The sequence below is a fragment of the Oreochromis aureus genome, linkage group 7, assembly GCF_013358895.1.
Source record: "Oreochromis aureus strain Israel breed Guangdong linkage group 7, ZZ_aureus, whole genome shotgun sequence".
NCBI lineage: Eukaryota > Metazoa > Chordata > Actinopteri > Cichliformes > Cichlidae > Oreochromis > Oreochromis aureus.
In genome coordinates, this window is record NC_052948.1 from 57,532,607 (window position 1) to 57,550,779 (window position 18,173).

The 18,173-nt window shown below is 39.7% G+C and overlaps 1 protein-coding gene across 2 annotated transcripts in view; it reads right to left on the reverse strand.

Moving 5' to 3' along the window:
* Positions 1-5: 5 nt before the first annotated feature.
* Positions 6-18,173, reverse strand: part of pkn3 (protein kinase N3) — a 33,715-nt gene continuing 15,547 nt past the window's right edge. Inside the window, exons 11-22 of one of the 2 annotated variants that reach the window (XM_031734247.2) lie at positions 17,956-18,106; positions 15,982-16,072; positions 15,678-15,739; positions 13,550-13,619; positions 13,160-13,251; positions 10,171-10,347; positions 10,026-10,088; positions 9,845-9,921; positions 9,449-9,591; positions 6,202-6,309; positions 5,906-5,986; positions 6-715 (exon numbers count right to left, since the gene is read on the reverse strand). In XM_031734247.2, coding sequence (XP_031590107.1) covers positions 515-715; positions 5,906-5,986; positions 6,202-6,309; positions 9,449-9,591; positions 9,845-9,921; positions 10,026-10,088; positions 10,171-10,347; positions 13,160-13,251; positions 13,550-13,619; positions 15,678-15,739; positions 15,982-16,072; positions 17,956-18,106 — 1,316 coding nt within the window. In that variant the 3' untranslated portion in view covers positions 6-514. Of the gene's footprint in view, positions 716-5,905; positions 5,987-6,201; positions 6,310-9,448; positions 9,592-9,844; positions 9,922-10,025; positions 10,089-10,170; positions 10,348-13,159; positions 13,252-13,549; positions 13,620-15,677; positions 15,746-15,981; positions 16,073-17,955; positions 18,107-18,173 lie in introns of both variants that reach the window. The other variant, XM_031734246.2, reaches the window with a different exon arrangement.

An 18,173-nucleotide genomic window follows, 5' to 3' on the forward strand; every position in this document is an offset into this window, starting at 1 on the left:
TCTGGTTAAAGTCCAGCATTTATACATTTATTCATGTTTACCTTCACATAATTTACACTTTACATATAGGCTGGTTTGTCTAAATGGGCACATTTGTTATGCGTTATTTAAAATTTCTAGACATCAACAGGTAAATATCAGCAGAAGTGAGAATTCTGGCTATTTTTAGCATTTAACAAAGAGACGAGAATAAAAAAAACGATCAATAGAAAAGTACATTCAGTGCGTTTTACCTTCAATGAGACTTCACATATTTACAGGTTAAATAGTGCTACTTTTCAGAAACATTGGAGTGTAAATATTCTGTAAATAGCCTAACGAAAAATGACAAAAAAGTACAAAAATGATTTTGGCAAAGTGTTAAAAGTAACTCCTGCACAATGAAATCAGACCCAGCTAAGCAGATCTTGCCGGGGAAGAAATATCTGAAGGATATCTATAGTTTCTCCATCTTCTGCTCTTCTGTTGAGCCAGAAGAGCCGTGTTGAATAAGACAGAGCTTGAATCGCCGTGGTCAGCTAATGAAAGAGAAATCGAAGTCTGCAAAGATTTCCTGTTGCTCAGCAGTGAGGATGCAGGGTGTCCGTGGGAGTGTAAGGACCGGTTTGAGACGAGTGAATTCTTCATCAAAGTTACTGACATCCTGTGGAGCTCTAATGACTGGCAGGAAGGGAGGCTTCACCTTCTTGGCCAGAAGAGCATCCCAGTCCATTTCCTGGTAACATAAAATAGGAGTTAAATTGTCTTTTTCAAGAAAGATGTGGCCAAGACGGCAGCAGAAATTGCAGGAAATGACAGTTCTATAAAGAAGTTTTAAGGAGCCAAAAAGGCCTGCATCGAGTATAATGTAGAAGATAGTAGGTATAATAACCAGGCGTCATAAAGATACTTTATTTAACATATAACTCCTTTGGAAAATTTGTTGTCTACAGGCCATTTACCAGTATAAGCAAAGATATTAGACATTTAAAAACCATACAGAAACATCACCAATCACTTTTTGGCAGACAATGACTTTTTGACACAACATCAGACCCTTCTGTATCTGCCCTGGTGGCTCTCTCCACTAAAGCGATGACAATTAATGCCCAAAAACATTCGGACATTTGTGTTTGGTCGATTATTTCTTTGTTGTAAAAATATTAAACCGTTGGAACGCCGGTTTATTTCCCCTTAAATTGTGCCACATTTGTGGGTTGCACCCAAGAAGAAAATAATCAATAAATTGTTAAATTGCCACACATTTACTGTTTCTTCAGACTTCAATCATCCAATCCAACAAATGACACCAAAGGGTCAATAGCAGAATAAGCTGTTTGGCATTGGCAGAGAAGATTTGGTAGGTTTTCCATGGGTGCAACCCACATACTCAACTCTACTGCTCAAGCCACAAATGATCTAAGGGAGCTTGGAAAGAAAAGCGACCGGACTTCTTTAAGTTTCTTAAAGACAAAAGTTAAAAAAGTTCAGTCGCTTTTCTTTCCAAGCTCCTTAGATTACCATGACCTGGATGACTGGGAACCTTCACAGACAAGACACAAATACAGTTCCTTACACATAAATAGACTTTCCAATGGTAGAAGAATTGGTTATTGTTACAACAAAGAAATAATCAACCAAACATAAATTACTTTTTGTGACACATGTAGTGTTCATTTTTACGTGCACCCTGGATTTTCCTCTTGATAATTTCAGAGTCTTTACCTTACAATATAAAGCACCTTACGGTGAATTTTGCTGTGATTTCTCATATATATGAATAAAACTGAATTGAATTGAATATTGTATCAGGGACATTACCAACATTGGAATCTCCGACCACTTCCCGGTTATCTTTGATGCTGAGTTATGCAAAATGGATCAGAACTTTGAGGGTCCTCAACGTCTTGTGCGGATAATCAATGCTGGGTCTTTGGCTGAATTTTCAGCTGCTTTCTCCAAATCTGTTCTTCCTGACATTGATGATACTACACCATTTGCAGTTGATGATTTTTCTAACTCCTTTCTCTCTACATGCTCCTCTTTACTGGACTCTGTTGCCTCTATAAAGGTAAAACAGCCTAGAAGCTGCTTTCAACCATGGTTAAATGACTCCATACGTGCTCTACGACGCGCTTGCCGCCAAGCTGAAAGACCCTGGAAAAAAAAAGATAAGCTCCAGGTGTCTTTTGATATCTTGCGCAGGACTCGCCTGGAATTTCAGAAATTTGTTAAGTTGGCTAAAGCGGCTTTCCTGTCGGCTGTCATTACAGATAACAGCCACAACCCTATTTTATTTAAAACTTTTAACTCATTGGTTAATCCCTGTCCTGAAACACCTAGATTGGCTTCCTTGGCACTTTGTGAACGATTTTTAAATCATTTTACAGGCAGAGTTTTTATCTCTAAGAGTCTCACACGCCCCTGTGATGACTCAGGCCCCTCCTTTGCGTTGCTCTACTAACCTTGATCATTTTAATCCAGTTTCACTTCCTACTCTTAAGGGAATAATTGACCACCTTAAAAACCAGACGCTGTTCATGATATCCTTCCATCTCGCATTATTAAATATGGATTTAACGTTGTTGGGCCTTATATCTTATCATTACTGAATCTGTCATTGTTGTCGGGCAGCGTTCCAGCTGCCTTTAAACATGCTGTAGTGCATCCTATTCTCAAAAAGAGCTCCCTCGATCCTAATGAACTCGCTAACTTTAGACCAATTTCCAAACCCCCGTTTTTAATGTTCTCCTCTCAATCGCTGACTCAGGGCGCCCTGTGGTCTTAGCTTTGCTCGATTTGTCCTCTGCTTTTGATTTGGTGGACCATAATGATGCTTGAGCATCTGATGGGCATCACGGGCAGTGCCCTTAGCTGGTTTAAATCCTATCTATCAGAAAGGTCCTTTTCTGTTACAATGGGTACCTACTCCTCCTCTACTGCCCCTGTTACCTCTGGTGTCCCCCAGGGGTCTGTACTGGGTCCTATGCTGTTCTCTTTATACTTGTTACCCTTGGGCCAAATCCTTGAAAAATACAATATTTCTTTTCATTTTTATGCGGATGACATTCAAATCTATTTCGAACTGGCTGAGGATGTCACATCATCGTTGCAACACTTCTTCAATTGTATGAATGAAGTTAAAAACTAGCTGCTGAGCAATTCCCTCATTCTGAATGACAAGAAGACGGAAATTGTAATCTTCGATAGTCCCATTCATCAGGCTGAAATAACTGGTATATTTCGGCCCTTTGCTGACCCTTTTTCTGATACTGCGAGGAACCTGGGTGTTGTCTTGGACAGTTCCTTTAAGCTGGACAAACATGTTTCCTCTGTAGTTAAATCCAGTTTCTATCAATTACGCCTTATCTCTAAGGCCAAGCCCTACATACCACGTAAGGACCTTGAAAAACTTATTCATGCCTTTGTTACTTCCAGATTAGATTACTGTAATTCCCTTTATACTGGTCTACATTCTGCCCTTATTCACAAACTGCAGCTCGTTCAAAATGCTGGTGCGCGTCTCTTAACTGGGACTGGTAGGTTTGAGTCTATTACTTCATTTTTTTCCGACCTGCACAGGCTCCCCATTAAATATCGCATTGATTTTAAAATCTTATTGTTCACCTTTAAAATCATAAATAATACCGCACCCAGCTATCTTAATGATCTCCTCAGCCTTTATACCCCTAGGAGAGCGCTTAGATCAGCAGTCTAAATGCTCCTAGTGCAACCTTGATCTCGGCTTAAGACCAGAGGTGACCGTGCATTCGCCTCTGTTGCTCCCTACCTCTGGAATAATCTTCCTCAAGCTATTTGCGCGTCTCATTCAATTCAATCTTTTAAATCTCGATTAAAAACTTATTTTTTTAGCCTAGCCTTTCCGGCTTCCTAGAGCCCGCATTTGTAATGGTACTGTACTTTATCGTTTTGCTCTGATTATAACTTATAATGATTTAACCTTCAGCCTTTGGCTTGTGCCTACTGTGTGCCTATTGTGCGCCTACTGTGCCTGGTGTATATTGGATAGTTATGTCTCCCACCTGTCAGTATATTTGTATCTGTAATTGCACTTAATTGATTCTGTGAAGCACTTTGGCACACCCCTGGTTTTTAAATGTGCTATATATAAAAAATTGTTTTGTATTGTATTGAACTCCTTTGCCTCAATTCAAATCAACTGTATTTATATATAGCAACAAATCACAACAACCATTGCTTCAAGGAGCTTTATACTATAAGGTCAATACCATACAACAATGCTCAGGTCACTCTCTACAAAGTCAGTCACACTGTTGTTTCTTGCTCACTGGTTAAATAATCAAACTTGTGCTCTTCATCATTCCTGTCGAAACTAATAATATTTAAATTAATAATGATTGTGCATGACAATGGGTTTGGCTGCGCACTGTGAATATATTAAAAAAACTCATTTAAATAATCTCATAAATTGTAATAACAATTATCCCAGGTTATTATTTGATACTGTTAATAGCATTGTTTCTCCTCCACCCTGTTCTAATGAGGATGATTCTCAGTGCCCTGAATCATTTACTTCTTTTTCTCTAATTACACTTAATGACTCAGTGATTACCTTCTTTACATCCTATTTGAGACTTCCACCACCATTAGTACATCTTTGCTTTCAGCTCACTGAGGCGAGGCAGTGTTCCCTCCTATATAAAACGGCCTAACTCATTATTTGTTACCAAATTATGAAGAAACACTTGCAGAACATCAATTCAAATCTTTTACCATTTTCTCCAAATGACAGATTTTTTAACTGTTTCAAAAGCCAAACTCCACTTTTGAAGCTCTGTTATGATCTTTTGATGGCTTCTGATACAGGGACTTGTTTTATACTCTTTCTATTTGACCGCAGTGCAACTGATACTGTTGACCAGAAATTTGTACTTAATAGGCTTAAGATTCTGCTTGGCATCTCTGGCTCTGCATTAGATAGGTTTTCTTTCTAATTATCTGCAAGGATTTTCTCTGTTAGGATGAAGAAGTTATCCTTGAACATAACATTGTGTGCTGGACAGGCTTCCTCCCTAGTCCACTGTTTAATCCAGATTAGGAGCTGGCTCACTATCTGTTACCTTGTTCTAAACTATAAATGGCAACAAGACTGACTCCGTGGTTATAGCTCCTCCTGAATTATGTCCTAAAATCAGTCTTGTTTCTTTTTGTTCAAATGCAAAGTCCAGAATTGTGATCTCTGGAGAACAAGTAAAATCTATTTTCCATTGCCGTTTCTTTCATTTATAGAAGTATTTCTAAATTGTTACATACACAGACGCCTTGGCTGAACTGGACAAGATCATTCATTTGTGCGATTGCATGATTACTAAAATGCCCAGTTTACCACCTTAGATAATCCCTTTCACACCTCCGAACAAACTCACATTTCTCCTCTTTCATATTCTTTATACAGACTCTCACTAGATTCTAGGATTAATTTTCAATTTCTTATACGACATACAGAACAGTAAACAGCCAGGCCGTAGGCTATTTATCCCAGCTGCTTACTAAACACACTGCTGCTCACATTCTTCAGTCACAGACTCAGAATCTGTTAGTTGTTCTTTAAAGAAGTTTAAAGAGTAGGGGACACAGAGACTTTGGAATAATCTTCCACTAATGTGGTTAGCTGACTCTGGACTTCTGCTTAAAAAGCAGTTAAAACCTTTTTCTTTAACCTGACAAGTCTTTGTTGAGACTACCGTCTTAACCTGATTTTGTATTGGAACTGCGGTATTTAATTTTCTCATATTTTTTATTCTGTTTACTTGTGCAGCTCTTTGTGATTCCTTACTTTTCAGATGCTTTTACTCAGCACCTGTCCTTCCACTATTTCATCTCATACTCGTACTGGGTACTTCAGTGACTTCAGTTGAAGTAGCTACAATAACTGGACACTGACCTCATAGAATTTGTGTCTTTTGATCTCCAAGGCATCCTCTTCTCCTGCTCCCAGTCTCAAGTCAGGATTTTTCTGCAGCAGCTTAAACACAGGCGAGAGAAAGAAAGTGATGTAGTAGCCTAGGTCAACAGCATTTAGAATATTCAGATCATATAAATAGAATTCAAATGTGCTAACAAGCTCAACAGACAGTTTAGACTTTGAGCACTACTCCATTATTAAAGGTGTGAATAGAACTGAAGAGGTCATAAAATGCTTCATATGGAGAATTCAGTTTCCTTAGTCTGGGAGCCAACCTTCTGAATGAGGGATGCAGAGTTAGGAGAAAGGAAGCGGGGGTAACGCACATCATCATTGACAATGCTATCAAACACTTCTTCCTCATCGTCGCCTGGGAAAGGAGACTGAAAGAAAGAACAGAGCTGTATTAACTTCATATTGTTCTTTACATTTTTTAAGGATATAATTCAGGCATATGCTCCAGGCAAGGCTCCAATGCCTTGTGCCAAACAGCTACCTGAACTCTACTCACACAGAGGTGTTTTTACATCTTCACTGGGTATGCCTCTTGACTCCTCTGAGCCAAGCATTCCTTTAACCTTAACTATTAATTAATGTGAATGCTGATTAGGCATTCGGCCTGGCAGTAGTTAAACCACTACTTAAAAAGCCATCACTTGACCTGGCTATCCTTGCTTATATCTCAAAAATTCCTGAAAGAGTAGTGGTAAAACAGCTAACTAATCATCTGCAAAGGAAGGTTTATTTGAAAAGTTTCAGAGCCCATCACAGCACAGAAACAGCTTTAGTGAAGGTTACAAATGATCTTCTTATGGCCTCTGACAGTGGACTCATCTCTGTACTTGTCCTGCGATACCTCAATGCAGCGTTCGATACTGTTGACCATAACATCCTATTAGAGTGATTAGAGCATGCTGTATTACAGGTACTGCACTGCAGTGGTTTGTATCATATCTATCTAATAGACTCCAGTTTGTTCATGTAAGGTTACGTTCACACTGCAGGCGAAAGCGCATCAAATCCGATTTTTTTGACCCTGTGTGACCCATATCCGATCATGGTATGACAGTGTGAACGGCACAAACCGATATTTTCAAACCGATCTGGGTCACTGTATGTGGTACTGAATCCGATACATATCCGATGTTTTAGAAAGCGACTGCTGTTTGAACGGTCATGTCACATTAAATCCGTCTTTTACGTCACTGACACAAGACAGACGCCAATTATCAGTGCCGGAGAAGCACCCAAGAAGACATCGCGAACGCTTCCTGGCCATCCAGTGTAGATGTCAGTGAAACTGTTGGGAACACAACGTGAACATTTTATTTGTACTGTATAATCTGCAGATTCTGACAGAAATCTGCAACTATCCTTTGAAGCACCGCTCCTCTAAAACAGCAATAAGGATAATTATTAGGTTATTTACATTATTATGTAAATAACAAAATAACTTAAAGGAAAAATTGGGAAACGTAAAGTCCGAAGTCTTTATATTAAGGGCCATCAGTCAAACAATATTGTTTGCTCTGGGTCTAAACAGAGCGCGTTGTGTGTGACGTCTTCTTTTGCGCATGCGGGCCGCTTTGAGCGTTCACACTAGAGAGCGTTTGCTGTCGCATTTTATTTGTAGTGTGAACAAGCAGACAAAAAAATCGGATTTGATCAAAAAATCGGAATTGAGCATTAAGACCTGCAGTGTGAACGTAGCCTAAATGGAGAGTCCTCTTTCCACACTGAGGTTAATTATGGATTTCCACAGGGTTCCGTGACAGGAACCCCTGGAGGCCAAACACTGTGAGAAATCTTGGAGTCGTTTTTTGACCAGGATGTGTCCTTCAATGCACATATTAAACAAAGATGTAGGACTACTTTATTCCATTTGCGTAAAATCTCTAAAATTAGAAATATCCTGTCTCAGACTGACAGCGAAAAACTACTTCATGCATTTATTACTTGTAGGCTGGACTACTGTAATTCATTATTATCAGGAGGTCCTAAAAACTCCCTGAGACTTCAGTTAATCCAAAATGCTGCAGCAAGAGTACTGACAGGGACTAGAAAGAGAGAGCATATTTCTGCTACACTGGCTTCTCTTTGTTGGCTTCCTATTAAATTCAGAATCTAATTCAAAATCCTTCCCCTCGCATACAAGGTCTTGTATAATCAGGCCCCATCTTATCTTAATGACCCCAACAGGGCACTTCGCCCTCAGACAGCTGGCTTACTTGTGGTTCCTAGGATATCTAAAAGTAGTATGGGAGGCAGAGCCTTCAGCTTTCAGGCCCCAGGTGACAGACAACCTCTCTACTTTTAAGATTAGGCTTAAGACTTTCTTTTTTGACAAAGGTTACAGTTAGGGCTGGATCAGGTGACCCTGAATCCACCCTTAGTAATGCTCCTTTTTTCGCCCCTTTTCACTTACCATGTATTTATACACCACACTGCATCTAATAGTTGGGTATTATTTATCTCTGGCTCTTCTCCATGGCATGTCTTTTGTCCTGTCTTCCTCCCCTTAACCCAACCAGTTGCAGCACATTGCTGGCCCTCCCTAAGCCTGGTTCTGCAGAGGGTTTCTTCCTGTTAAAGGGACTTTTTCCTTCCCACTGTCACCAAAGTGGCTGCTCATTGGGGGTCACCTGATTCCTGGGATTTGGTTAAGCCATTGATGGAAAACCTTTGTTAACACTTTGAATTAAATTGAATTTTTTTTTCTGAATATCCAATATGGTGGTGTACAGAGGCAAAACTATAAATAGTACAATTGTTCAACAAAGTACAGACCTAACTGTAATTAAATAAACATTTGTATATACAAATAGTTGTTAGTTGTCCATAAACAGTCCAGCATTCACTTCTTTTCCGATTTTTTTTTTTTTTCTTTTACTTAGCACCAAATCACAAGAGTTGCCTCAAGGCGCTTTATATTGTAAGGTCAAGACCCTACAATAATAATTCATGTTTGGTCTAAATAGACCGGTTCTTATATAGCACTTTTTTCCCTACTTTCTCTTCACTGAAATGCTTTCTATCTAACATTCACACATAATCATGTTCCCAGCCGAGATCATCCCACCAACCTTCCAATTAGTAAATGACCTGGTTACCTCCTGACCTAAAGTCAAAGTCATATTTAGACACCCCATGTCTAAACATGACTTTATCCCATCTCTGAAACGTGATTTTAATATAGTAATTTTGGTTTGTCTGAGCTAGGATGACTTTTCAACATTAATAGAGCATTGAATTTAGCATTTTGGCAGCAAAGTCTAACAGGAAAAGCTAATTGAGCTAACCAAGCATTTCATGTGAGGAAATGTGAGGTAACATCAGTGTTTAAGCTCTTCTGTATGGAGGAATGAGTAATGCAGTCATCAAGAATTAATGGAAATGTGTAGGAAGGTCTACACCAGACACTGAAGGTGAAGGTGGACATTGCCCCAATAAACCCAAACCTTTTTCTTCCTGCAACTTTATGACATGGTGCATCTTTATATACAGTTTATGGTTTACACTAACCTCCCCCACCAGCATCTCATAGACGAGGACCCCCAGCCCCCACCAGTCCACACTGCGGGTGTAATTGCTGTCTGTCAGCACCTCTGGAGCCAGGAACTCTGGTGTGCCACAAAAGGTTGACGTGCGATCCCCGTGGCCCATTCCTACGCACATTTAAGTGTCACAGAGTGACTACAGGGATTGATTACATACTTGCTTAGTTGGTACTGTTCATGCATATAAGTGTGAGTGATTAATTACAAACTATCCATGTACATTCATAGCCTTTGACACAAACACTATACAGTTCTGAAATCTTCACAAAATCTAAAGCTTTGACTTTCTGCGCTGAAGATACAAAGACCACACAGTTTGATTTTTCAACAAAAAAATAAAATAAAATAAAAATCTATTTACCTTCTTTGCACAAGCCAAAATCTGCTATCCTTACAAAGCCATCTGCGTCCATCAACAGATTGTCCAGCTTCAGGTCTCTGAATGACACAAACATGCAAACAGAAAAAATGATGCCTCATGCTCCTGACATGCAGCTCGTAGTTACGAGGATATAGTAATAAACTGCCTTGAAAGGACTCACCTGTAAACTATTTTGTTGTTGTGGAGAAACTCTAGACCCAGAAGCACACACGAGGAGAAAAACCTAAAAATCAGAGAAGTGGTAGAAATAACAGCACAGTCCTGGATTGTAGCGGCAGGTTTTACAGAAAAAACCGTGAGCTCACCGAGCCTGACTCTCGTTGAAGATGCTGTTGTGAATGTGTGTCATGAGGTCTCCTCCGGGCGAGTAGGCCATCACAAAGCACACGTGGTCTGCAGTCTGGAAACAGCCGTACAGGTTCACCAAGAATGGATGACGAGACGAGTTGATCACTTCAAAGATCCTCTTTTCACACATGAGGCTGAACACGACCACACAGATACAGTGACATATTAATATCCATCATCTCCTTCCAACAGTCTTAACTCTATTCAGACCCTTGCAGTTCAATCTTTAGATGTCACAGGTCAGAGTAATCATCCTCATACTAATATATGTTAATTAAAGATGGGGGCAGAAATATGCAGATGCGACGCGCTCACAAATACTGTGCACCTTTTTGTGTTCACTGGCTATCGTGTTCAGCTGCAAAAACAACAACACAACCCCCACTTCCATCCATCTTCCTCACCAAACGTGAGATTCCTCATAAACAAAATGGGAGGAGCTGCAATCAGAGATTTACGACAACCGGGACGGGACACTAGACCATGTGTACAGTAACATTAAATGGGCCTACAGAGCAACACCCCTGCCCCACCTAGTACAATCTGACCTACTCTCTCTGCTCCTCATTCCTACCTACACCCCCCCAGTTCTCCAAGCACCTGGGTCATTAAAACATGGCCAGATGACGCTCGACTCCAGCTACAGGACTGTTTTGATCTGACAGCCTGGTCCATCTTCGAACAGCAGGACCTGGAAACCTTCACTCACTCTGTCATTTTCTACATTAAGTGTTGTGTGGAGAATGTGATAATGACTAAAACCATCTCTGTTTTTCATAACTGAAAACCTTGGATGATGACTGAAGTACAGGCACGGATCAGAACTCGTAACTCAGCCTTCAGCCTTCCATGTACCGCGCTCCCACAGCCAACTTGAGGAAGGTATCAAACAGGCCAAGGAGGCCTACAGGAGGAGGACAGAGGGCTTCCTCACTGATAACAACCCCCGCCAGGTGTGGAGACGCATCCAAGCTCTCGCTAACTACAAAGGCCTTTTACCAGGATTTTGAAGAAAATTTTGCTGTCAACCTTGATTAAGCTAATTATGCAATAAGAGCCACACTTGTCAGGGAGTTTATCTTTTTTAAGGATCAACGACATATTTGCTGTATGACCTTTGGAGGGAGCCTGTCATTGCTGAGTGGAGATACATATTTGAGAGAGGGACTTTTAGTCAGCTCTAAATTATCTTATAAAATTCAGGTCCTTATCCATTCAGTCAAGGAGCTTTTCCATTCTGTAAAGCATTAATTACCTTTACAATCTCCTCCTCAGAGATACTCTCAGATAAGGAGGGAAAGGAGAAGGAAGGAAAAACTCCCTTTTAACAGAAGGTAAACACAGGCAGAACCAGGTTCAGCTGTGACTCGCTGGGGGTGAGGGTAAGAGAGGAGAGCAAAGAGACACTGAAGAAAACAAATTGCGAGAAAGGGATGACATTCCAGCATGCAGAAACACTAATTAAAATTATTATTTGTATTCTATTTGATAAATCTTTTTGTCTGTTCTTCATCTAGCTCAACAGCTGTTCACCTAATCTGCAAATGGTGGGTGCATGCCAAGTCTGATGCTGTGTGGTTGAGCAGTTCTCACATTTTGTCTTTTACCTAAAAGTTGTTCTCTAGAGAGGCTGTTCCACTCTGTGCAGGAGGAGGGACACACATACACAAGCATGTTTGTTTGGCTCTCTTTGTGTGTGCATTCATTTACATTAATGCATTCCCAAGATTCCTACACCTGTATTTAACCATTGCAGAGCTATAACCAAACTCTGATGTAAACTAACTTTAAACCCTGAAACTGCGCTCTGAAGGAATGTGAAAAAAATAAGAACTGGCCAAAAGTTCTAACTTTTAACAAAATTTCACTGTACCGATAGTCTAAAACTCACTTTCATTCATTTCATTCTTTCATTCCCTGCAACAACTGACATCCGTCACTCACTCACTCACTCATGTAAATTAGATGAGAAAGCTAGAACCTATATTCTGCCCGGCCAAGTTTGTAATGGGCACAGTCCCACTGAATCAGCCTTTAGCTGGCTTCTTTTCAAAACAATAACTTTGACTGTCTTGTGAAGGCATCTTTAAATCTACAGTTTTCTTTAATCTGTAACTACAAAATATAACCTGGGTTACACAGGCACTAGTTTTATTTATGAATAGCAGTTAACAGATTTCTTTTTACTTTTTAAAGAGGGAGGAACAGAGGATGATGTAGACTGGAAGAAGATGCATACAGGTTGATTAAAATCTTATAAAGAAGATGCAATCTGAAAGAGATGGGAGACTTCAGTTGATCCAAAATGCTGCAGCAAGAGTACTGACACGGAATGGAAAGAGAGCGTATTTCATCCATACTGGCTTATCTTCATTGGCTCCCTGTTAAATCCTTCTAATATATTTAAAAGTAGAACAGCAGGCAGAGCCTTTAGCTTTCAGGCCCCTCTTCTGTGGAACCAGCTTCTAGTTTAGAGTTAGGAGACAGACAGCATTTCTACTTTTAATATTACGCTTCTAACTTTCCTTTTTGACAAAGCATATACTTAGGGCTGGATCAGGTGACCCTCAATCCTCACTTAGTTATGCTGCAATAAGCGTAGGCTGCCCAGGGATTCCCATGATGCACTGAGCGTTTCCTCTTCACTCACAATGTGTTTATACACCTCTCTGCTTTTAATCATTAGTAATTATTATTATCTCTGGCTCTTTTACACAGCATTTCTTTTGTCCGGTCTCCCTTCCTTCACCCCCAACCAGTTTTCAAACGACAAGGTTAGCAAAGAAAAAGTAGAATAGCTAAGGACATAAAGAAAGTAGACATGCATATAGGGAGAATAGGTGTGGAAAAGAAAAGGTTTAATTTCATCAAGCACTGGGAACATGTTCCAAGACACCATCCACTAGAGTCAAAGCATTTTGGTGAAGACGAGATGAGATTACATACCTGTCAACTTCATCACGTGTCACAATATCACCTTTCTTCAGGGCTTTGATGGCATACAGTTTACCTGACTTCTTATACTCTGCTAGCAGCACCTTGCATCAAATACAAGAAACAGAAGTAATGTTAAAAAATACTGGCGGCTTAGTAGATGCACACATGGTATAAATTAGGAAATCCCAGGTGTCTTCCTTATTGAGTTATCGCATTTACAGGATTTTCAGAAAAACTTGATCTCTGATCTTAGCTTTGAGGTCAAGGTCACTGACATTTGAATTCAGATTTGCAATCGCTGCATTGCAATACTTGTATATAAATTGTATTCCATTTTTATTGAAATGTTGCAGTCCCACTGCTGCCTTACAAATACAGGAAAGTAAGTTTAATTTATACCTTTCCAAAGTGACCTCTCCCTAGGACTGAAATACACTTGAAGTCTTCTATTTGAAGCCCTTTATCCTTCCTGCATGAGGATACAAAAGTGCACATGTTTAGCTCCTGATAGAGTCCTTCATTGATTTCAGAGAAAAAATAAAAATCAGTGTCTTTGTTACCAGAAACTAGAGAAGCAAACTTCAAACATTTATGTTACTGAGAAGTGAACCTTCCTTTTGGATGCAAAATGAACATCTTCAAATATTTCATCTACACAGAATATCTACACATACTGACACAGAACTTTTAGACATACAGGGTGGGCCATTTATATGGATACACCGTAATAAAATGGGAATGGTTGGTGATATTAAAGTCCTGTTTGTGGCACATTAGTATATGTGAGGGGGCAAACTCCTCAAGATGGGTGGTGACCATGGTGGCCATTTAGAAGTCGGCCATCTTGGATACAACTTTTGTTTTTTCAATAGGAAGAGGGCCATGTGACACATCAAACTTATTGGTGATGTCACAAGAAAAACAATGGTGTGCTTGGTTTCAATGTAACTTTATTCTTTCATGAGTTATTTACAAGTTTCTCTTTGTTCACAGCCATTGACATGTCGAAGAGGTTAACACGTGAGGAGCGGATCGAAATTGTGTTGATATCTGGTGAACGCAGTAAGCGGGTCATTGCAGCAGATTTCAATGCAAGACACCCTACGAGACCACCCATCTCCCATGCTACAGTTAGCAAACTGCTTGCTAAGTTTCGTGAAACTGGTTCAGTGTTGGATTTGCCAAAATGTGGACGCAAGAAAACTGTCACTAATGAAGAAACATCAGTGGCTGTCCTAGCTTCATTCAGCAAGAGCCCACAGCGTAGCACTCACTGCATGTCACTGGAGAGTGGCATTAGTCGAACATCCCTTTGGCGGATATTAGCTACTCACAAATGGCACCCTTACAAACTCCAGCTACTGCAGCATCTCAACGATGATGACCCAGATCGGCGCACAGAATTTGCAGAATGGGCAAAACAAAAATTGGAACAGGACCCTCAGTTCACGCAGAAGATTTTGTTCAGTGATGAGGCAAACTTTTATGTGAATGGTGAAGTTAACAAACAAAACCACCGCTATTGGTCTGACACTAACCCACATTGGATGGATCCCTCCAAGACTGTTGGAACAACAAAAGTGATGGTTTGGTGTGGTATATGGGGTACAACGATAGTGGGTCCATTCTTCATCAATGGAAACCTCAAGGCCACTGGATATTTGCAATTGCTACATGATGATGTGTTTCCCTCTTTATGCACTGAAGCTGGCACGTTCCCTGAGTTTTTCCAGCAAGATGATGCACCACCACATTATGGGTGCTAGGTCCGAGCATTCCTAGATGAACAGTTTCCTGGAAAGTGGATTGGTCGTCGTGGGCCAGTTGAATGGCCCCCAAGGTCTCCTGATCTGACCCCCTTAGACTTTTATCTTTGAGGTCATCTGAAGGCAATTGTCTATGGTGTGAAGATACGAGATGTGCAGCACCTGAAACTACGGATACTGTATGCCTGTGCTGGCATTTCTCCTGCGGTGTTGCTATCAGTGTGTGAAGAGTGGGAGAAGAGGGTTGTATTAACAATCCAACACAATGGGCAACACATTGAACACATTTTATAAGTGGTCAGAAACTTGTAAATAACTCATGAAAGAATAAAGTTACATTGAAACCAAGCACACCATTGTTTTTCTTGTGACATTACCAATAAGTTTGATGTGTCACATGGCCCTCTTCCTATTGAAAAAAGAAAAGCTGTATCCAAGATGGCCGACTTCTAAATGGCCACCATGGTCACCACCCATCTTGAGGAGTTTGCCCCCTCACATATACTAATGTGCCACAAACAGGACTTTAATATCACCGACCATTCCCATGTTATTACGGTGTATCCATATAAATGGCCCACCCTGTATATTACTTTAGAACTGGAACCACAGGAAGTTAAGTGTGGTTTATTTTTACTTATCCTATTTCACAGAAGGAAATAAAATCTTGGGTTGGTGATCTGGAGTACCAAAAACTGTTTAATCAAACCTAACAAATTCACAAACAAAAAAAAAAAAAAAAAAAAATCAACATGACTTACAGTGTAGGTGGAAGAACAGACGGTTGTCTCTCGGGCTTTGGGCTCTTGTTCTCATTAGAAGACTGTTTCTTCAGCAAAACAGAAAATAGATGAACTGACAGAAAATGAATCCGCACGGAAAAACAAGAGCAGTATGCGAGCCATCATCCATAACTTTTTGAATATTCCTGGTAACAAACTGAAACAAACTGGACTAATCACTTGTCTCCTCAGACCATAGATGATTAGTTTAGTTATTTTGTTATACACATTACACAATGCATCTAGTGTATGTATTCATTTGTCACGCAGACGGGAAGCTTACCAGTGGGGAGTTTTTACTGTTCTTTCTTATGGAATGTGGAGATCTGCCTGGTGGTTCTTCAGCAAAATTCAGACTCATTACTGCAGGCTCTCTTAAATAAACCAAAACAAAATATAGTTTATTACACTGCACCATTCTGCAGTTATTGTCTTGAATTAAGAAACTGACAAATAAATAATTAAAATATTACAAAATTCAATAAATAAAAGCACAAGTCTTTAGAAAAAAGAAAAATATTACATATTAAAAAAAAATATTAGATTTTTTTCATATATTAATACGGCAGAAATCAGATCAAACCTGAAAACAGGTCTATATTACAAGCCGCACTTAATCTAAAGTAGACCCATCTCCATCTGTGTGGAGCCTGCATGCTCTCCCTGTGTCTGTGAGGGCTTCCTCCCACACTCAATGGCATGCATGATGTGAGGCAGAGTGCTTTAAGTATATAAATATACACTTAAAGACATTTGAATTATATTTGAATGTATGATTAAAATGCGACATGATTGTTTTGGATCGCCCAAAACAATTCCATTCATGAGCTGAATACATCCTGATTAAGGTATACCAACCTCATAAGGATAGCATCAAATCTTTTAAAACAGATAAAAGATGAGCTTAACATCAGCAATACAGACTTCTTCTGCTATTTAAAATTAAGAAATGTCTTAATATGACACAAGGAGTGGGAGAAAGTTACAGAGGAAATGGGGGTGAGAAATCTATAACTGCAAATACTACATTACATGTAAAAAGGAAATCTGCAATGGAGCACACAGGGTAACAAGCTCAAACTCTTGGAGAGAATTCAAATGGAAGGGCCACGCCACTAACACATGTTGGAGAAAATGTGGTACACATACTGGGACTTGCATACATATATTCTGGCCATGTGCAGAGTTAGATAGATATTGGAACAACGTTTTATGTGCGCTTCAGAAGATTTCTCACCAAAATTTGGCTAAAGAATATTATTGGTGGCAGCAATTACATGCATTACAATTAGACGGCTGAAGCCCGACCCTCCAAACTTGGATAGACTTTGGGAAATCTGTCTAATGGAGGAAATCTCATACTACCTAAGGCTTCAGAAACACTTATTTATTAGGAGATGGAGACTTAATTTTACATTTTTTCAACAACAAAGAGAGAGAAACACATTAGCGGGCTAGAAGGGGTCATGCAATTTTAAATTTAAATATGGTTATGTTTGTTTCCTTTTCTTCATTAAATCACATTAAAAATCAAGTCAGTTACTGATTACAAGCAACACTGCAATTTTAGCAACTATAAACATAATCACATTTTTTTTTTTTTTACCATGGACCGAATTTCAAAACCAAACAGGTGTTCTGTAATTTCACCCTAACCAGTCACACCAGATGGCCACCCCTCCCTGAAACAGGCTCTACTGGAGATTTCTTCATGTTAAAAGGGAGTTTTTCCTTCCCACTGTCACCAAATGCTTGCTGACAGGGAGCCATCTGATTAATGTGGTTTCCTCTCTATTATTGTAAGGTCCTTACTGGAGGCGACTGTTGTTGTGATTTGGCACTATATTAAATTTTTTTTTTAAATTGAATCTTAATTAAATTCTCTTTATAACATCTATGAGCATTTTCTCATTCAATTGGTCAAATGACCCTTGCAAAAACAAACTATCAACAATCATGTTTCTGTAGTGTAAGTTTTTGTTCCTGTGTATTTTTTTCCCCACCACCACTGGTGTGGGGAAAAGTTTTTTTGAGAGCAAGAAAAATATAGAATCACATATTTTTATAACCTTCAATAACATTATACAACCACTCCAAATACAGTCCAGTGATAACATTAGATTCAGCCTTCTAGTCAAGTTAATCTGTCCAGTCTGATAATATGAGCAGAAAAACAGCCCAAAGCAAACAACTTATTATTTCACTCTTTCATAGATGTCACAAAGAGATATTTCTGGGTCACAACACAGAGCCTTACTGAGCTGGTGAAAGAGTTGATGTAGTACTGGGGGCTGCTAATGGAGGGCTCATGGGCTCCAGTGAGTTGCAAGGAGGCAGGATGCTCATCATCAAACGGCCCCAAGCAGCAAAGTTCATGTTCATTTGGGCAGCACGCAGGAAGTCCTTCCCTGTGAGCAGGAATGATGGGAGAAAATTAAATCTGAGCTACATGACTGAAAAAGTTTTATATGCAGC